The sequence below is a fragment of the Gopherus evgoodei genome, chromosome 9 (assembly GCF_007399415.2).
Source record: "Gopherus evgoodei ecotype Sinaloan lineage chromosome 9, rGopEvg1_v1.p, whole genome shotgun sequence".
Taxonomy (NCBI): Eukaryota; Metazoa; Chordata; order Testudines; family Testudinidae; genus Gopherus; species Gopherus evgoodei.
In genome coordinates this window covers 9864970-9885732 of record NC_044330.1, presented here as the reverse complement: position 1 = coordinate 9885732, position 20763 = coordinate 9864970, and the positions used below count along the sequence as shown (strand labels likewise).

Sequence of the window (20763 nt, the reverse complement as noted above, 5' to 3'; positions counted from 1 at the left end):
CCTTTGACAAGGTAACTGGTTTGGTGGATATGGGGAATACAGTGGACATAATATACCTAGACTTCAGCAAGGCTTTTGACACAGTTCCACATGATACTCTATTAAGTAAGCTGGAGAAATGCAGGTTCTGCGGAACTACCAGTAAGTGAATATATAATTGGTTAAACAATTGCAAACAAAAAGTAACTATTCATGGAATATTGTCAGATTGGAAGGAGGTCTCAAGTGGGGTTCCACAGGGATCTGTTCTGGATCCAGTGTTATTTAACATCTTTATTAATGACCTGGATGTAGGAATAAAGAGCATACTGATCAAATCTGCAGATGACAAGCTAGGTATGTTTGCTAACATTTTGAGGCTAAAGCTAAAATTCAAAGGGATCTTGATAAACTGGAGAACTGGGTGACAGATAACAAAATGAAATTCAACAAAAACAAATGTAAGGTGCTACACTTAGGGAAGAAAAACTAAATGCACAAACACAGAATAACTGGCTTCATAGCAGCAATGCTGGGAAGGATCTGGGAGATGTGGTGCATCACAATCTCAACAAGAATCAACAATGCGATGCTGTTGCAAAAAAGGCAAATACAATTTTAGGTTGCATTAACAACCCAAATCACGGGAGGTGATAGTACCTCTCTACTCGGCTCAGCTGGAGTACTGTCTCCAATTTTGAAAGGATGTAGAGAAACTGGAAAGGATCGAGAGACAAGTGATAAAGATGATCAAAGGGATGGAATGTAAGCCATATGAGCAAATGTTGAAGGAGCGGGGTATGTTTAGTTTGGAAAAGAGGAGATTAAGGGGGGGACACAATAGCAGTCTTCAAATACTTGAAAGGCTGCCATAAAAAAAAAGATGGAGAAAAGTTGCTCTATCTTGCCACAAGAGGGCAGGACAAGAGGCAACGAGAACAAACTACAGCATAGCAGATTTAGATTAAATCTCAGGAAAAATTTCCTAACGGTAGGAACAGTAGGACAATGGAACAGACGGCCTAGGGAGATTGTGGAAGCTCCGTCACTGGATGTTTTCAAAAGGAGGCAGGATAGCCATCTGTTTTGGATGGTTTAGATATGACAAATCCTGCATCTTGCCAGGGGGTTAGACTAGATGACCCTTGCGGTCTCTTCTAACCCTGTGGTTCTAAGATTAGAGATGCTCATTTTAGAAAAGAGACAATTAAGAGGGGATATGACAGAAGTCTATAAAATCAAGAATGCTGTGGAAAAAGTGACTAGAGAAGTGTTATTTAACCTTTCCCACAATACAAAAGATCACCTAATTAAATTAACAGACAGCAGGTTTTAATACAAACAAGGGAAAGCACTTTTTACACATCACTCAATTAACCTGTGGAATTCATTGCCATGGTATGCTGTGATGGCCAAAAGCATAACTGGGTTCAAAAAACCAGGTAAGTTCATGTAGGATAAGTCCACTGATGGCTATTAGCCAACATGGTCAGGGATGTAACCCCATGTTCACGCTGACCCTACATCTCTGACTTCCAGAAGCCAGGAGGGAAAGATAGGGGTGGATCGGTCCAAAACTGCCCTGTTCCGTACGTGCCCCCCAAAGCTCTGGTACTGGCCACTGTCAAAGAAAGGATACTGGCTAGATGGACCATTGGTCTGACCCTGTATGGCAGTTCTGATTTTCATCCTTTATCAACTCATTTCTTGTCATGTGACCCGGCTCCCATCTCCTTCCTTCCCCACACTGAAACATAGCACACAGATCATGTCTTCTTGTGTGTTTATATAGCTCTTTGAATGATGGGAACTTAGATCTTAGTTGTTGCTCTGGGAAACTATGGCAATACAAAAAACTTTTTTAAAATAGTTCCCAGAGCCACCCACTCACCATCACCCTCATATATCGGACTTAAACATTTGCCGAACACATAATAGCTAGATCACTAAATAAAGATGAGGGGCCCCGCTGCCCAAGTCAACACCCCTTCTTCCATGCTGCTTAGAAATGGAAGCATGGACTTCTTTCCAGTACGCTGCCCCTGGAATTTACCCAGAGGTTGTGTGTAGTCTCCAGCTATTTGACATCTGATCAATTTGAAGAATTCCCATCCCAAATCCCTCTGGCTTCCAGAAGGTAGAGAGCATTTGTTCGATTACCATCTCCACCAAACCAATATTCTGGCCCAGGCGTGATGGGAGTCTCCGCTATTCCAATCTCTTCCCAGTGTCACATTTTGGATGCCTACCTCTTCTTGTCAGTTTCACAACTACCCACAGGGATCCCAACAGCAGCAATGAACACTCATAAAACTTTAGCCAGTTGTCAATCTGCAGCTTAGAAAAGCTCACAGAAACAGAGGCACTGGAACTTATTTAGAGGTTACATCTTTAACTATAATATTTTAATATCTATATTAGGTCTCAAATTAGGGCCTAAAAAATTCACATAGATGCACTGCATAGGAATCTTTTCCAAGTAAGTAGCATCAACTTCTGCAGAATCTTGGCTTGCATTTTAGAAAAAAATCAGTTATAATTTTAAGGGTACATAAACTGCCTGTAAACCCTACAGAGTAATCTGCATGCAGGAGAGCCTCTTACACTCCAGTGACTTCATGTCAAACACTGAATAACCTGAAGGCACTGTATGCAGACATTAGCATCGGCAGGTACGATCACCTTTTAGTTCTGGGGTCCTGATTTGTGAAATGTTTGTGTGCACCCTAATGGGAGTATTCTTATGGTCATAACAGCATTTCTTCACTTTTCTCTAGAATTAAAAACATTCAGTGTTGTGTTACATCCGTCAAAAGAATGCATCAGACACTTGCAAATAACCATAAGTGTTCTTGTCTGTGTTTATTAACATTTACAACCGGTAAAACATAAAAAGCAAAACCTGATCAAGGTGTATTTTATTCATCATATTTGTTGAGAGCATAAAAACTGATCACAGAAGTATTTATTACCACAACAAGCTATGCATTTACTCAGGAATAATATACGCATCTAGTGCCATGGCATATGGGTGCATGGCAAATTAAAGACAAATGCAAAGTCCAAGTTAAAGTGTAGCACTACCAAAAATCAATCCCCAAAGTATTTTCTGTACTAACGACAGTCATATCCTGCTAGTCAATAATAATAGTCATAACCTGATAATCACCGTCTCTTCTCCAGTAGTTTGGAGAAAGGAAGATAAAAGGAAGAGAGCAAGGACACTTTTTAAAAAAAACAAACAAACTGTATTTTAAGTGAAATAAGATCCATTCACTTTCAATTCAGCAACACAAGAATTAAACGTTCACAAGGTCCAGCAACATAAACCACTCAAAGAATGGGTGTGAACACCAGCAAGGTTATCTTGAAGTTTTCTGACATTCCTTGATTTGTTTTACAAATTTAAGGTTATTTCAATTAATGCATGTGTGTAACTGGATAATCTTTCATGGCAATTTATACAATTCTTACCAACCTAAACAAGAGACTGTAATTGCTCTGAGAGTCACTGAGGTAATTCTGAGTTAGGGCCAGTCTTCACTAGCAATGTTATAGCGCTGCCGCGGCAACACTTTAACATGGCTATGTAGTCGTGGCATAGCACTGGGAGAGAGCTCTCCCAGCGCTGTAAAAAAGCCACCTCCACGAGGAGCATAGCTCCCAGCGCTGTAGCAGTCTACACTGCCATGTTACAGCACTGAAACTTGCAGCGCTCAGGGGGGTGTTATTTCACACCCTGGAGCCGGGAAGTTGCAGCGGTGTAAAGTGCCAATGTACACAAGCCCTTAATCTAGCAGGCAGAGTAAGTGCTGAATTCAGTCCTTTTCCACTTTTGCCCTAAAAGCAGGTGCACAATAACACTATAATAGTTGTTTTGCACCCATAATTCTGGTCCAGCCTAGAAGCATCTATACTGCCCCTATATAGCTGCTTCCACAGGACACACTTCCACCAGGAGTACAAGAATGTGGATAGAGAATCAAGGGTGGACTACACACTAAATCACACAATGCTCTGACAGAAGCCCCTATTCCTGAACAATCTTAAGATAGCTCTTGTGAAAAGGAACTATATAAACATGAATCCAATGGACTCTTTGGAAACCTGAGAAAGGACAAAGTTATATATCCTTTGGCCATCTCTTTATTAAGATACAGATGAAGTGGCCTGAAATGATCCTAAATGCAGATGCTAAAGCTACAAATGTTACTTTAGGAAAATAAGCTGGGTTTGAATTTGATGTGCAAGCAATAATCTATTATACACACAAATATTCACCATATAGGTACCAAATAGCCGTATGAAACAATCATCTTACAACTTACAGGGTGATATTAAACTGTATAATGATGCCATGAACCAAAACAAGATATTACAGAAGATAATGTCAAACATTAAGAATTTCAAGTATCAGAGGGGAAGCCGTGTTAGTCTGGATCTGTAAAAGCAGCAAAGAATCCTGTGGCACCTTATAGACTAACAGACGTTTTACACAAATCACAATATCTGATTTGTGTCCGTTTATCCTTTTCCATAGCGACTGTCCAGTTTGGCCGATGTACATAGCAGAGGGGCATTGCTGGCATATATTACATTGGTGGACGTGCAAGTGAATGAACCAGTGATGGTGTGGCTGATCTGTGATGGTGTCGCTGGTGTAGATATGTGGGCAGAGTTGGAATCAAGGTTTGTTGCATGGATTGATTCCTGAGCTAGAGTTCCTATGGTGCAGTGTGCAGTTACTAGTGATATTAGGAATGGCAATATACAACAACCTGTAGGAGAACACTTCAACCTCCCTGGCCACACTATAGCAGACCTTAAGGAGGCCATCCTGCAGCAAAAAAACTTCAGGACCAGACTTCAAAGAGAAACTGCTGAGCTTCGGTTCATCTGCAAATTTGACACCATCAGCTCAGGATTAAACAAAGACTGTGAATGGCTTGCCAATTACAAAACCAGTTTCTCCTCCCTTGGTTTTCACACCTCAACTGCTAGAACAGGGCTTCATCCTCCCTGATTGAACTAACCTCATTATCTCTAGCTTGCCTGCATATATATACCTGCTCCTGGAAATTTCCACTACATGCATCCGACGAAGTGGGTATTCACCCACAAAAGCTCATGCTCCAAAACGTCTGTTAGTCTATAAAGTGCCACAGGATTCTTTGCTGCTTTTAAGAATTTCAAGTTGTACAAGAATTTCAGTTTCCTGTTGCTGCAAGAAGTTTGTCATAATCAACTATATATTTACCATTTTATCACAAGAGAAGCATTTCTTAGAGAACATGTGCAGATACACAAGACAGTAAACAATGTATGTTGTTGAATAAAGATTATAAGATTAGTTTGTTGTTCTGGGTTAGGCTTCAGTGCTGCAAATACTTAAGCATGTAATTAACTTTACCATTGCGAACAGCCCATTGATTTAAATAGTACTATTCACAGTAATAAAAACAAGCACGTGCATAAGTGTTCGCAGAATCAGAGCCTTTCTACCCAAGTAGTATTACAAGAAATTCTAACCATTTCATAATGAGGGTGTGTTTTACTTTGAAGTTCATGGTGACATTAACAAGCCATTAGTACATAATTGTAGAATCAAACAAGTTAAAGCTGGAAAAGACCTATTTGTACAGTGCCTAGCATAATAAGGCCATGGTCCATGACTGAGGCGGCCAGGTACTACTATAATACAAATTAATATAATAATAAACCTAGTAGATTACCCAGTCCATAAGCATCAATACAGCATTGTTCCATACATAATGTTTTCTAGTCTTCTGTTCGGTGTAGTATCAAAAAAGTAAATAGGCGCCCACCACTTCCCTCAGGAGACTACCCACAGCATAATATATCTCACTGCCTCTCTCTCGTATTTAAATTGTACAAATGCTTGATTAAATTACAATCTCTAATCATAAAGCCAGGTGTTGATATATGAATACACAACCAACACACCTTTGTGTGATTATATGGCATATCCAGGTTGTGTTATGAGGCATGAGGCCTAAAGCCAAGTGCCTTCAAAGACCTAAGTAGTACAGGTATCTAGTTTAATTGTACTTCCTGAAGCCTTAACAAGATGCTTTTTATAAAATGTTGTACAACACTGCTGAGGTAACAATTACCTAATGCAGTGGTTTTCAACTGGGGTCCGCTGACTGTGTCTAAAGCAGGGGTGGGCAAACTTTTTGGCCTGAGGGCTACATCTGGGTGGGTAAATTGCATGCAGGGCCATGAATGTAGGGCTGGGACAGGGGGTTGGGGTGCGGGAGGGAGTGCAAGGTGTAGGAGGGAATGCGGTGTGCAGGAAGGGGCTCGGGCAAGGAACTGGGGTGCAGGAGGGGGTGTGGAGTGCAGGAAGGGGCTCAGGACAGGGGGTTGGGATGCAGGAGGGAGTGTGGGGTGCGGGAGAGGGTGTGGTGTGGAGGAAGGGGCTCACGGCAGGGGGTTGGGGTGCAGGAGGAGTGTAAAAAGGGGCTCAGGGCAATGGGTTGGGGTGCAGGAGTGATGTGGGGTGCTGGAGGGAGCTCAGGGCAGGAAGTTGGGGTGCAGAGTGTAGGAGAGGTTGGGGTGCAGGCTCCAGCACGGTGCTGCTTACCTTGAGCGGCTCCAGGGTGGCAGCGGTGCACGGCTCTCTGCCTGCCTTGGCCCCATGCTGCTCTCGGAAGCAGCTGGCACCACATCCCTGTGGCCCCTGGGGACGGGTGGCAGGGGGCTCTGTGTGCTGCCCTCCCCCGAGGGTACCTCCCCCAAAGCTCCCACTGGCCACGGTTCTCCGTTCCCAGACAATGGGAGCTGCCGCAGGCAATGCCTACAGGCGAGGGCTGCATGTGGAGCCTCTGCCCCCTCCTCCCTCTAGGGCTCAGGGACATGGTACCAGCCGCTTCTGGGAGCAGTGTGGGGCTGGCAATCCTACAGGCCGGATGCAGCCTGCGGGCTGTAGTTTGCCTACCCTGGTCTAAAGGATCCACAAAAGACTGTCATTACCATAGAACACTAGTTTTCAGCCTGTTGTCCGCAGACACCTAGGGGTTCACAGACTATGCGTAAGATTTTTCAAAGGAGTCTGCACTTCCATCTGAAAAATTTTAAGGGTCCACAAATGAAAGAGGTTGAAAACCACTGACCAAGTGAGTTCCAAAAAGCATGTAGTTATACTAAGATTCCTGAACAACCTTACTCTTCAACTGCAAGATCTCTCTTAGAAAACCTGTTCTGCACAAAAAGAAACTTCATCCAACTGCTCAGTAAAAGGTTTCAATTTTGATTAAGGATTTCTAATGACAACAAAAAAGTGAAGTGCAAGAGGTCTAAATGCCACGCCAACCATCTATGTCCTGGAACACCACAGGTGTTTTTTTGTTTGTTTTACACAAGTTTAACTATGTTGGTGTGATTTTTTTTTTAAATGATATAGTTATGCCAGTACAACCCCTAGTGTGGATGCAGTTATAGTGCTGTAAAGGTGTCTTATACTTTATAGCTTATTCCCCTTCTCACATATTTATAACAATAAATCTATGTCCTTACTAGAAGCAGAGTACCACTTTAATTATGCCAATATTGTTGAAGTGGAACAACTTTTGTGTGCAGACGAGGCCTTAGAAAAAAGTATGACACTAACACATGTCCACTTGAGTACACAAAAACATGTGAGAGAAGTCAATAGCAAGATACTCTCATCCTAAAAAAAAAAAAATTAAAAACACACTGTATACCAGAAATCATTAGCTATTACCAAAATAAATCAAATTAAAAAGGGTAAATGGATAGAATGTCCTTCCTGATGCTGATGTGAAAGCGATCAATCCCCGGTCTATGCAGTAAATGCCCACAAACTCTCCAGGAAGAGTCCAATTCGATGAACCTCAAAAACCTCCATATCACCAGTGACGTTGCTTTGCTACAATGGGCACTGAGCCTGGGGAGAGCATCCCCATTAGCTCCTGATGTCCGATGGGATTTGAATCCACCCAAACCAACAATGACACAAAAAACTGAACCTCCCTAAAATGCCCATGAAGTCAGAAACTCCCAACCCAAGGGATCTGAATCCCCCCAAAATATACAGGGAATCCCTCCCTTGAGCCCTTACTGTGAAGAGGCCTGGACTACTCCCTGTCAAACCCTCCCTGAGATGCAGGGTCCCAAAGCCCCCCCTCAACCCAAGCCACGGACCCCCTCACCTAGCCCTGAGGTGCAGTTCCTGCTCTCTCCCCATAGAGCCCTAGTTACCTCTTCCCTGCAGCGCTGAACTGAAGGTTCCTGAGTTACCCTCCCCACGAAGGTGCCCAGTCAGCCCCACAGCACCTTCCCCCTCATATGTCATTCCAGGGGACCAGTGTGCCCCCCCAGGCCCTGAGCTGGAAGGGGGTCTCAGCCCCCCCCGCCCCCCACCCGGCCCCTGAGCAGGAAGGGGGTCTCAGCCCCCCCCGCCCGGCCCCTGAGCTGGAAGGGGGTCTCAGCCCCCAAACCCCCCACCCCGAGCTGGAAGTGGGTCTCAGCCCCCAAACCCCCCACCCCGAGCTGGAAGGGGGTCTCAGCCCCCCCGCCCCCCACCCGGCCCCTGAGCAGGAAGGGGGTCTCAGCCCCCCCCCGCCCGGCCCCTGAGCTGGAAGGGGGTCTCAGCCCCCAAACCCCCCACCCCGGGCTGGAAGGGGGTCTCGGCCCCCAAACCCCCCACCCCGAGCTGGAAGGGGGTCTCGGCCCCCAAACCCCCCACCCGGCCCCTGAGCTGGAAGGGGGTCTCAGCCCCCCACCCCCCCCCCGAGCTGGAAGGGGGTCTCAGCCCCCCCCGCCCGGCCCCTGAGCTGGAAGGGGGTCTCAGCCCCCAAACCCCCCACCCCGAGCTGGAAGGGGGTCTCAGCCCCCAAACCCCCCACCTGGCCCCTGAGCTGGAAGGGGGTCTCAGCCCCCAGCCCCACCCCCGAGCTGGAAGGGGGTCTCAGCCCCCAGCCCCCCCGAGCTGGAAGGGGGTCTCAGCCCCCCCCGCCCCCCACCCGGCCCCTGAGCTGGAAGAGGGTCTCAGCCCCCCCCCGCCCGGCCCCTGAGCAGGAAGGGGGTCTCAGCCCCCCCCGAGCAGGAAGGGGGTCTCAGCCCCCCCCGCCCGGCCCCTGAGCTGGAAGGGGGTCTCAGCCCCCAAACCCCCCCACCCCGAGCTGGAAGGGGGTCTCAGCCCCCCCGCCCCCCACCCAGCCCCTGAGCTGGAAGGGGGTCTCAGCCCCCAGCCCCACCCCCGAGCTGGAAGGGGGTCTCAGCCCCCAGCCCCACCCCCGAGCTGGAAGGGGGTCTCAGCCCCCCCCGCCCCCCACCCGGCCCCTGAGCTGGAAGAGGGTCTCAGCCCCCCCCCGCCCGGCCCCTGAGCAGGAAGGGGGTCTCAGCCCCCAAACCCCCCAGCCCCTGAGCAGGAAGGGGGTCTCAGCCCCCAAACCCCCCAGCCCCTGAGCAGGAAGGGGGTCTCAGCCCCCAAACCCCCCACCCCGAGCTGGAAGGGGGTCTCAGCCCCCAAACCCCCCACCCCGAGCTGGAAGGGGGTCTCAGCCCCCCCGCCCCCCACCCAGCCCCTGAGCTGGAAGGGGGTCTCAGCCCCCAGCCCCACCCCCGAGCTGGAAGGGGGTCTCAGCCCCCAGCCCCCCCGAGCTGGAAGGGGGTCTCAGCCCCCCCCGCCCCCCACCCGGCCCCTGAGCTGGAAGAGGGTCTCAGCCCCCCCCCCGCCCGGCCCCTGAGCAGGAAGGGGGTCTCAGCCCCCAAACCCCCCAGCCCCTGAGCAGGAAGGGGGTCTCAGCCCCCAAACCCCCCAGCCCCTGAGCAGGAAGGGGGTCTCAGCCCCCAAACCCCCCAGCCCCTGAGCAGGAAGGGGGTCTCAGCCCCCAAACCCCCCAGCCCCTGAGCAGGAAGGGGGTCTCAGCCCCCAAACCCCCCACCCCGAGCTGGAAGGGGGTCTCAGCCCCCCCGCCCCCCACCCGGCCCCTGAGCTGGAAGGGGGTCTCAGCCCCCCGCCCCCCCCCGAGCTGGAAGGGGGTCTCAGCCCCCCCCGAGCAGGAAGGGGGTCTCAGCCCCCAAACCCCCCACCCCGAGCTGGAAGGGGGTCTCAGCCCCCAAACCCCCCACCCCGAGCTGGAAGGGGGTCTCAGCCCCCCCGGCCCCCACCCGGCCCCCGAGCTGGAAGGGGGTCTCAGCCCCCCGCCCCCCCCCGAGCTGGAAGGGGGTCTCAGCCCCCCCCCCGGCCCCCGAGCTGGAAGGGGGTCTCACCCACCTCCCGCCTGAGCCGAACCGAGGCCCCACAGTGCCCCCCGGCCGGACTGGAGGCCCCGCAGACGCCGCCTCTGCGGCGCTGCCCCCGGTACTTTCTCCCCCGGCGCCACCACGACTAGGCCCCGGCTCCCGCATAGCGGCGCTGCCCGGCGGGGGCCCGGCGGCCGGAGCGCAGCGCGGCCCGGCCCAGGAGGCTGCCCCCGGCGCTCACCATGTTGGGGGCTGTACAGGCCTCTCCCCTCCCGGCTCAGGCGGAGACTGAGAGCGGCGACGGCGGCTGCTTCCTCCGGAGGCGGCAGCGGCTCCTCCAGCTCCGAGTCCGGCTCCTCACGTGCCCTTCCGCCGCCTCCCGCTCATGCGCAGTGCGGCGGCCCGGCAGCGGGTACCCGACTCCCTGAGGCGCCCCCGCCGGGTCTACCCCGGGCGCTTCCCGCCCTTCAGGGGGACGCCGCTGCTCCCCGCATTGCGCCCCCCCCGACTGTTGGGGAGCCCCCCTGCCCTCTAGCCATGATCGGGCTGTAGGGGACCAGGCAGGGGACACCCCTGCCACCCACACAGATTATTAGGGTGCCCAAGGAATAGCTGAGGGTCCCGTCCCCCCAGTGCCATCGTTTCCATGGGGTGTGGTGGGAATAAGCGAGACACCCGCGGGACCCCCCCCCCCGGTGGTTACTGGAATGCAGGGCGAATAGGGGAGGCTCCCCCTGTCCTCCTAACTCAGGGCTCAACCTTTCCAGGCTACTGGCCCCCATGCCGAGTCTGATGTGTCTTCCCGACCCCACGTTTCACCTCACTGAAAAGCTACCTGCTTCCAAAATCGGACATAAACATACAAAAGTGTCCCAGCACACTGCTACTGAGACGCTGCTTCCCTTCTCATTTTTACCACATCATTAGAAAATGCCTGGATTGGAATATAAATATTGTACTTACATTTCAGTGTCATCCTTGCACCTGTTTTTCACTTGTGAACCGTTTTTGAAGCCTACGCCCCAGGCGGCAGGGCTGAAACATGTAACTTAGCTTTGTGGGGTCCCCAGTAGCATGGGGTTCCAGGCAATTGCCCTGCTTGCTTCCCCCTAATGTTGGCCCTGCACTTGTGATGGGGACACACTCTCTCTCTGCAACCCCCAGGTTGAGTAACACTGATCTAGTTGAGCTGAGTATCTCCTGGAAGACCTCTGAGTATCCCTGGAGGTATGTGTACCCCTGTCGAGAAACACCATTCTCAATTCTTAGAATCATAGGATCATCATAGAAGATGAGGGAGGTCATCTAGTCCAACGAGGATGACCAGATGTCCTGATTTTATAGGGACAGTCCCGATCATTGGGTCTTTTTGTTATATAGGCTCCTATTACCCCCCACCCCATCCTGATTTTTCACACTTGCTGTCTGGTCACCCTAAGTCCAACCACCTGCTCAAAGCAGGACCAACCCCACCTAAATCATCCCAGCCAGGGCTTCGTCAAGCTGGGCCTTAAAAACCTCTAAGGATGGAGATTCCACCACTTTCCAGGGTTACCCATTCCAGTGCTTCACCACCCTCCTAGTGAAATAGTTTTTCCTAATACCAAGCCTAGACCTACTGACTGATTACTTGATTACTGGGTGCTGGGAAATGGGAGAGAGACATTCACTGATGATTATTGGGGTGTAATGGGAACAGAGGGACCCTCTGAATACCCTAAAATGATTGTTGACTGCAGCGGAAAGGACATCCCCTAGAGTGAGTAATGGGTTGCAGGGGGCTGAGTGACAGATATCTCTTGTCTCCCAGAATGATTACTGTGGTGCAGGGAATGGATTAGGGTCACCTCACTCCTAGCATTGTACTGGGGTACAATTGGAATAGGAGAGGAACATCTGTTAGGATACAAGGATAGAGAGGGACCCTCCAGGGAGCTGCCCCTCCCAGCCATAAGTAGTGGTTATATGCACATGAGTTGAAGGGGACATCCACTTCTCCTGTTGATGTGAACTTGGAGTACATATACCCAGAAATGCTAATCAAAGTCATGGCTGCCATTTCCCAGCTCTCGGAGCAATGGGTGCCTTATCCATCTGCACTTTCTTGCAAGAGCTGCAAACCTAAGAGCATGAGGCTGTCATTTAACTGGTTCTGCAAAAACTTATTTTATTTTTAATAAATAATTAAAATAAAACATTTGCAACTGTTGTCTGAGGACATGGGTGGGGGAAGTAACTGCAATCTCAGACATCTTTCTGTTCTCAAGAATATTTCTGAGTATTTATTGAGGGCTGACAGTTTGCTTTGCTCTGTACAGAAGGAGAGCCTGCCCCAAGGTGCTTACCATTTTTAAGGCTTGAATTTACAGAGAGGTTAGTGGGAAATGTGACTAAATGAAAATGACATCTTCTCACCCAACATATCTACTCCCTGTGTGTATTCAGAGTCAGAGCTCCTTACATTATTGACAGAAATAAGTTTGCACTACTTTTGCTACTGTTAACTCTGCAGATTGAACATTCATAAAGAAGAATGAGCTGAATTATCTTGTAACGTTTTTATGATCAACAGAATTGTTAAATAAGTTTGAACAGCAGACTCTTTTTTTATTATTGGTGATAATGCACGATCCAGAAAGAAAGCAAATTGACTTTTGGATCTCAGGGTGAGTTTGCAGATCAGGTTGGACACATTTGCACTAGAAACAGACAGAATGAAGATGGAACCCCCTGGTACCATTTTTACAGTCACTTGTTAGCTTGCTCCTGAAGGGCACAGTGAGATTACAGATCTGTTTTTCTGATCCCTATTCTTCCATCCAAACTATACAAATGCTAAACAGATAGAGACATTGGGCTGAGCCGCTGAAGGGAGTTTGATCACACAATATTAGGAAGAGAGTAACATCCCAGAGTTGGGAACTAACAAAATATAAAGGAAACCTGGATGGATCACGTAGTTGGACACTACAATTTAAAATATTGTACAGAATATATAGACTCTTACCAGACTCAAGAAAGTTTGTCTTTTGCCAACAATGTATCTTGAATGTTCAGAGATGCTACATGTCCTTTGCACATATAGCATCCTCTCACTTAATCCAAAATAATTTAAGGGGTGGGGAGGGCTCTAGTGGAATCACTGGCGTTAAACTGATATGAAGGAGAGGAGAATCAGACCCTATGATGGAAAATGTAATGTTCCGGAATCGTACAATTGAGGGTCAGTTTGATATTACAAGTGGATATGGAGTTGAGCATGAAGTCAGTTATCCTGGGAGACACCAGTTGCCTGGTTACCTTTTGAGAAGCTTGTTTGTGACACCAGTGGTTGCTGCTAAGAGACTAACTCTCTCATAATGCAAACAGCCCTGTACACGGCACAAGATTAAAGTACATTTGAGCAGTAACTTGGTAGCTAAGTTTGAAAAACTACTTCATCAAATTAGCTAATCACCATCATTATAACATCATGTAGCAGCCCTTATGCAGTCTGGATACATATAAATTAGGCTTTCTTGAGCATTACTGCAACAAGTAACATAATCTGATAGATGAGTTTGAACTGAAATGTGTCCTTTAGGACAGAAACAGGCTCTGGGTGTTTGTTAGGCATTTTCTTCTCTCCCATTAGTGGGTTGTTGTTTCTCCTTGATGCCCATGATTCTTCTTTGTGTTTAATAGTACTTTGTAATTTTGTTTGCTTTTCTGTTTGTTTCCTCTTAATTAGTAGCTTAGGGGAGCAGAGGGGTGATCCTGAGGTTGTTATGTAATACAAATATTCAAAAATATAGAGCTGTCAAGCAATTTAAAAAAATTAATCGTGATTAATGGCACTGGTAAACAATAATAGAATACCATTTATTTAAATAGTTTTGGATGTTTTCTACATTTACAAATATATTTATTTTTGATTACAAGTATTTGCACTGTAAAAAAACCCAAAAGAAACAGTATTTTTCAATTCACCTCATACAAGTACTGTAGTGCAATCTTTTTATCATGAGAGTTGACCTTACAAATGTGGTTCCCGGGCACATGCGTCCATCCTGATGGTGGGTTCTGCTCGATAACAATCCAAAGCAGTGCAGAATGACGCATGTTCATTTTCATTATCTGAGTCAGATGCCACTACCAGAAGGCTGATTTTGTTTACTGGTGGTTTGGGTTCTGTAGTTTCCACATCGGAGTGTTGCTCTTTTAAGACTTCTGAAAGCAAGCTCCACACCTTGTCCCTCTCAAATTTTGGATGGCACCTCATATTCTTAAACCTTGGGTCAAGTGCTGAAGCTATCTTTAGAAATCTCACATTGGTGCCCAGAGGTGGCAGGTTTGTAGAAATTTTGGTGGTGGCCAGAACCCGCTGCCCCCAAACTTCGCCCTCCCCCCAACCTGCCTAAGGCTCTGGGAAGGAATTTGGGTGAGGGGAGGAGGTCCGGGGTGCAGTCCCTGGCAGGGCTGGCACTTCCATTGAGGCGAACTAGGCAATTGCCTAGGGCACCAGGATTTTCGGGGGGCAGCATTTTGCCGGGGGGGGGGGGCGGCAGGCAGCTCCAGTGGACCTGCCGCAGTCGTGCCTGTGGAGAGTCTGTTGGTCCACAGCTCTGGTGGAGCTGCCGCAGGCATGCCCCTGCAGATGGTCCGCTGGTCCTGCGCAGCTCCGGTGGACATCCCGCAGGCACGGCTGTGGCAGCTCCACCGGAGCCGCGGACCAACGGTCCCTCCACAGAAATGACTGCGGCAGGTCCACTGGAGCCGTGGGAGCAGCGCACGGGGCGGCAAAATGGCTGTGTGCCTAGGGCGCGAAAAACTCTAGCGCAGGTCTTGGTCCCTGGGCTGGGGCAGGGAATTGGGGTGCAGGAGGGGTGCAGGGTGCAGACTCTGGGAAGGAGTTTGGGTGCAGAAGGGGTGAGAGGTTGGGCTCTGGGAGGGAGTTTGGGTGGGGGAGGGGGTCTGGGGTGCAGGCTTTGGGGAGCTTGGGTGTAGGAGGGGGCTCCATGCTGGGGTAGCGGGTGGGGATGCAGGCTCTGGGAGGGAGTTTGGGTGCAGAAGGGGTGAGAGGTTGGGCTCTGGGAGACAGTTTGAGTGGGGGAGGAGGAGGTCTGGGGTACAGGCTCTGGGAGGGAGTTTGGGTGCAGGAGGGCGTGGGGATGCAGGCTCTGGAAGGGAGTTTGGAGGTGGTGCAGAGGAAGGGGATGTAGGGGTGAGGGCTGTGGGGTTGGGCTGGGGATGAGGGGTTCATGATGCAAGAGGGCTCAGGGATGGGGCAGAGGGTTAGGGTGCAGGAGGATGAAGGCTCTGGTTGGGGATGGGGGGGTTAGGGTGCTGGAGAGGCTCAGAGCTAGGGCAGAAGGCTGAAGTGTGGGGGTGAGGGATCTGGCTGGGGGGTGCAAGCTCTGGGGTGGGGCAGGGCTGGGGATGAGTTTGGGGTGCAAGTAGGCTGCCTCAGGGCTGGGGCGAGAGAGGAGGACTCCCCCCAGCCCTTTCCCCACCAGCAGCAGTGAGCTCTGGGGAAGGGCCCTCTCCCCTTCCCGACAGCACACTCACCCTGCACCACTGTCCCTGCCTGTGCTCCTAGGCCTCCTCTCAGGTCCAGGAAGCCCCCTTGTCTCCCCTCTAGTGGGTGCCAGGGTGGGTGGCTGCCATCACATGTGCACCGCCTCCCTGCTGCTGCCCCTCACCATAGTCTCACTGGAGGTGGGGCTGCCACTTGCCCAGTGTGGGGCAGGAGTGATAACTGTGGGGGGAGAGGGGCTGTGCTGGTGGAGGGTCCCACCGGAAAAAGGAAGGGTCTGAGGTAGAAGGGCAGGGGTAGGTCAGCCTGCGCTGCGATTCGTGGATGGGGGGCACTGATGCCGGGAGCCCGCAGAGCAGCCCAGAGCTTCAGGGGAGAGGCAGGGACACTCTGGGACCCTGGGAAGTGCACAAGGGCAGCAAGTGGGGGCTGGGGGGCACTCAGGGGAGGCGCATGGGGCAGAAGGCGGGGCCACGGGAGAGTCTCAGCCCCAAACATTTGTGGAGCTGGGTCTCCAGGCCCTAAACATTGCTGGAGCCCGGACACCACGGGCCCATACAAGCACTCGCTCCTGTTGGTACCTTCTTTGCATTTTGTCAAATCTACTGTGAAAGTGTTCTAAAATGAACAACATGTGCTTGGTCATCATCCGAGACTGCTATAACATGAAATATACGGCAGAATGTGGGTAAAACAGAGCAGAGGACATACAAAACTCCCCAAGGAGTTCAGTCACAAATTTAATTAATGCATTATTTTTTTAATAAGCCTCATCAGCATGGAAGCATGTCCTCTGGAATGGTAGCCGACGCATGAAGGGTCATACAAATGTTTAGCATATCTGGCATGTAAATACCTTGCAATGCTGGCTACAAAAGTGCCATGCGAATACCTGTTCTCACTTTCTGGTGACATTGCAAATAAGAATTTATCTCCTGTAAATGCAACCAAACTTGTTTGGCTTAGCGATTGGCTGAACAAGAAGTAGTGAGTGGAGTTGCAGGCTCTGAAGTTTTACGTTGTTTTGTTTTTGAGTGCAGTAATGTAATAAAAAAAAATCTACATTTGTAAATTGCACTTTCATGACAAAGAGATTGCACTACAGTACTTGTATGAGGTGAACTGAAAAATACTATTTATTTCACTTATCATTTTACAGTGCAAATATTTATAATAAAAAAATATACACTTTGATTTCAATTACAACAGAGAGTACAGTATATATTAAAATGTAGAAAACATCCAAATATTTAATAAATTTCAATTGGTATTCTATAGTATAACAGTGCAATTAAAACTGCGATTAATCACGATTAATTTTTTGAGTTAACCGCATGCATTAACTGTGATTAAACGACAGCTCTAATATTCACCATTACATACTAGAGATGATTTTATGATCTAATTCTTTTGTGTGAGCTTTCTGTATAGTCATAAAATGGTCAGTTTTCTTAAGGGGACACTTGCCAGCCCTTCTGTATGAAAATCTTTTACCTGCGTTTCTTAAAAGTGATACCTAAGGTTCTGTAACTGATAGAATGTAGAGAAAAATAATTTTATCTGTTTTTCAGTTTGTGTTTAAATTGTTTAGCTTTTAAAAATTCACTATAAGCTGTTTCAATGTTGTTACACTTCTTAAACCTCTGCTTAGTTAAAACCAGTAATTTCATCTTCAACTCAGGTTATAGCATTAGGTGCTTATAAATTAGCTGCAGTTCTAGCTGAATCTGCTTTCAGTAATTCAGTGCAGAAAGTCGCAGATAGAAAACAAAATATATCCAGTCCATTCATAACCATGATGTAACTAATTTCTCTTTTACTTTGAGTTAGCATACTACAATAGATAAAGTACATAACTGTGAGTCTATTTCCACTGACTTGCAGTTTGACCTTCAACAAGTCACTTCACATCTCTTCAGTACAGTTTCCCATCAGGTAAGATAAGGCTAAAACTACACGCCTGCCTCACAAGGTGTTGTGAGGCTAAATTTAATAATAATTGTAAAGTACTTTGAAATCCTCCAATGAAAGTAGCTATAGAGCCACAGAGTATATAATTATTGCCAGGATGTAATTGTATTTTCTGTTTAAATTAGGCCTGGTCTACACTAGTTGGTTATTTCGGAATTAGCCAAGTTAATTTGAGGGGAAAAAAAGATTCCATCTACATGACCAAACCAGTTTTTTCGATTTAAAGGGCTCTTTAATCTGATTTCTGTACTCCACCTCGGCAAGTGGTTAAAGGTATTGTGGATGCAATTCAATGTTATTGGCCTCCGGGAGCTATCCCAGAATGCTCCCTTGTGACCGCTCTGGACAACACTCTCAACTCCGATGCACTAGCTAGATGGGCAGGAAAAGCCCCGGGAACTTTTGAATTTTATTTCCTGTTTGGTCATCATCAGCACAGGTGACCATCAGCACCAGGGCCGGCTTTAGGACGTGCAGAGCCTGATTCAAAAGAGCTGCTCAGAGCCTCATTGGAGCCAGCGGTTGGTGCAGAGGAGTTTGGGGGTGTTGTGTGAAGTGATCATCCCAGAGAGTCCACAGGCCCTCCTTTTATATGGCAAACCCACCAGGCATTGCTTGCTATGGGAAAGAGGCCCCAGCAGTTTGAAAGCATTGAAACGAATGTGGAAGAAGCAGAATGCCGCGTGTCCCTAGGGCTTTCTGTGGCTCCCTGCAAGCTGAATTCTGTTGCCCACGTGTGATGGCTTACTCACACCAAAGTGGCAGACGCTTCAGTATAAGAGGCAAAATGCTAACTTGTACAGAAAGAACATGTGCTGTGTACTATGAATTGCCTGTTTCACTGAGAAAGAGTGTCCCCTTTGTTCTCTGAAATGTATCTTTTAAAATACTACCCCCACTTTTTCTCCTCCCACAGGTGCAAATGTTTCAACACAGCCCCTACCTACTCCATCCCAGAAACTGGTCCAGATTAGAAGGCAGAAAAACTCGGGATGACATGTTCGCCGAGCTCATGCAGTCCTCCCATACTGATAGGGCCCAGCTGAATGCTTGGAGGCAAACAATTGCGGAATCCCATAAAGCATTACAGGAACATGAAGAAAGGAGGGACACGTGATGAAAGCAGGCAGGATGCTATGGTCAAGCTCATGGGGGAGCAAACTGATATGCTCCACTGTATGGTTGGTCTAATGCGGGAAAGGTAGCAAGACCACAGACTGCCGCTGTAGCCCCTGTATAACTGCCCTCCCTCCTCCCCAAGTTCCATAGCCTCCTCACCCAGACACCCAAGAACAGGAGGGGGGAGTCTAAGGGGACCCACATACTCAACCCAAGAGGATCACCCAATCAGCAGAAAGTTGGCATATGTGAACTTTTGATTTGGTTTCTGGACTTGTCCTTCTCTCCTTTTCCACCCCCCCTAAACACATATCCCTCACCCTCACCCCCATCCCGGTCTACCTTCTGATTTCTCTCAATGTGTTGTGCAACAAATAATAAAGAAGGGTTTTTAAACAATTGTGACTTTATTTCCTTTCATATATATAGGGGGCAGGTAAGTTCAAGAGACACAAACATAACTGTCACACCGTACCTTGGCCTGTCATAGAACTGGCTTTCAAAGCTTCTCTGATGCACAGTGCACCCTGCTGCACTTTTCTAATTGCCCTGTTGTCTGGCTGTGTGAAATTGGCTGCCAGGCAAGTTGTCTCAACCTCCCATCCTGGCCCTGCCATAAACGTCTCCCCCTTACTCTCACAGATATTGTGGAGCACAAAACAAGCAGCAATTGCAATTAGAATATTGGTTGTGCTGAGATCTAACCGAGTCAGCAAACTGCGCCAGCGCGCTTTCAAATGTCCAAAAGCACATTCTACCACCATTCTGCAATTACTCAGCCTATCATTGAACTGCTCCTTACTACTGTCCATGGTGCCTGTGTACGGCTTCATGAGCCATGGCATTGAGGGTTAGGCTGGGTTCCCGAGGATAAGTGTAGGCATTTCAACATCCTCAACAGTAATTTTCTGGTCTGGGAAGTAAGTCCCTTCCTGTAGCTGTTCAAACAGACCAGAGTTCCTGAAGATGCACGCATCATGCACCTTTCCTGGCCATCCCATGTTGATGTCGGTGAAATGTCCCTTGTGATCCACCAGTGCTTGCAGCACCATAGAAAAGTAGCCCTTGCGGTTTACGTACTGGCCACCCTAGTGTGCCAGGGCCAAGATAGGGATATGCAGTCCATCTATCGCTTCACCGTAGTTACGGAACCCCAGCGCATTAAAGCCATCCACAATGGTCTGTACATCTCCCAAAGTCACTACCCTTGATAGCAGCTGGTCAATGATTGCATTGGCTATTTGCAGCACAGCAGCCCCTACAGTAGATTTGTCCACTCCAAACTGATTCCTGACTGAGCGTAGCTGTTGGGCGTTGCAAGCTTCCACAGTGCTATGGCCATTCACTTCTCAACTGTGAGGGCTGCTCTCATTTTGGTGTCTTTACGCTTCAGGACAGGGGACAGCAAGTCACAAAGTTCCATAAAAGTGGCCCTATGCATATGAAAGTTTCCCAGTCACTGGGAATCATCCCAGACCTGCAACATTATGCGGTCCCACCAATCTGTACTTGTTTCCTGGGCCAGGAATTGGCATTCCACAGCATGAACTTGGCCCATCGCCACCATGATCTCCCAATCGCCACATGCCATACTTCTAGGAACATCTGTGTCCATGTCCTCATCAGTATACTAATCATGCTGTCGTCACTTCTCTGACCGGTTTTGCAGGTACTGTACATACTGCTGGATAATGTGTGAGGTATTTATAATGGTCAAAACTGCAGCGGAGATCTGAGTGGGCTCCATGCTTGCTGCACTATGCCGCCTGCATGGGTAATCCTGGAAAAAGGGCGCGAAACGTAGGAGAGCTGTTATGTTCAAGATAGCCTATAAAAGGCGGTAAATGGTTGTCTTCTGTAGCTTTCACGGAGGCAGGAAGCTCACTAGAGCTGCAAGAGTGGGAGAGCAGAGTTTGCGGCAGAAACTGTGTGGCTCAGTTCACGAT

The 20763-nt window shown here is 48.7% G+C and overlaps 1 protein-coding gene across 1 annotated transcript in view; it reads right to left on the bottom strand.

The window, feature by feature from the left end:
* The window catches only part of DCUN1D1 (defective in cullin neddylation 1 domain containing 1), a 36552-nt gene extending 25964 nt beyond the window's left edge, over window positions 1-10588 (bottom strand). The window contains exon 1 of the mRNA XM_030575208.1: window positions 10454-10588. Coding sequence (XP_030431068.1) covers window positions 10454-10456 — 3 coding nt within the window. The 5' untranslated portion in view covers window positions 10457-10588. The remainder of the gene's footprint in view (window positions 1-10453) is intronic.
* Between the last annotated feature and the right edge of the window lie 10175 nt (window positions 10589-20763).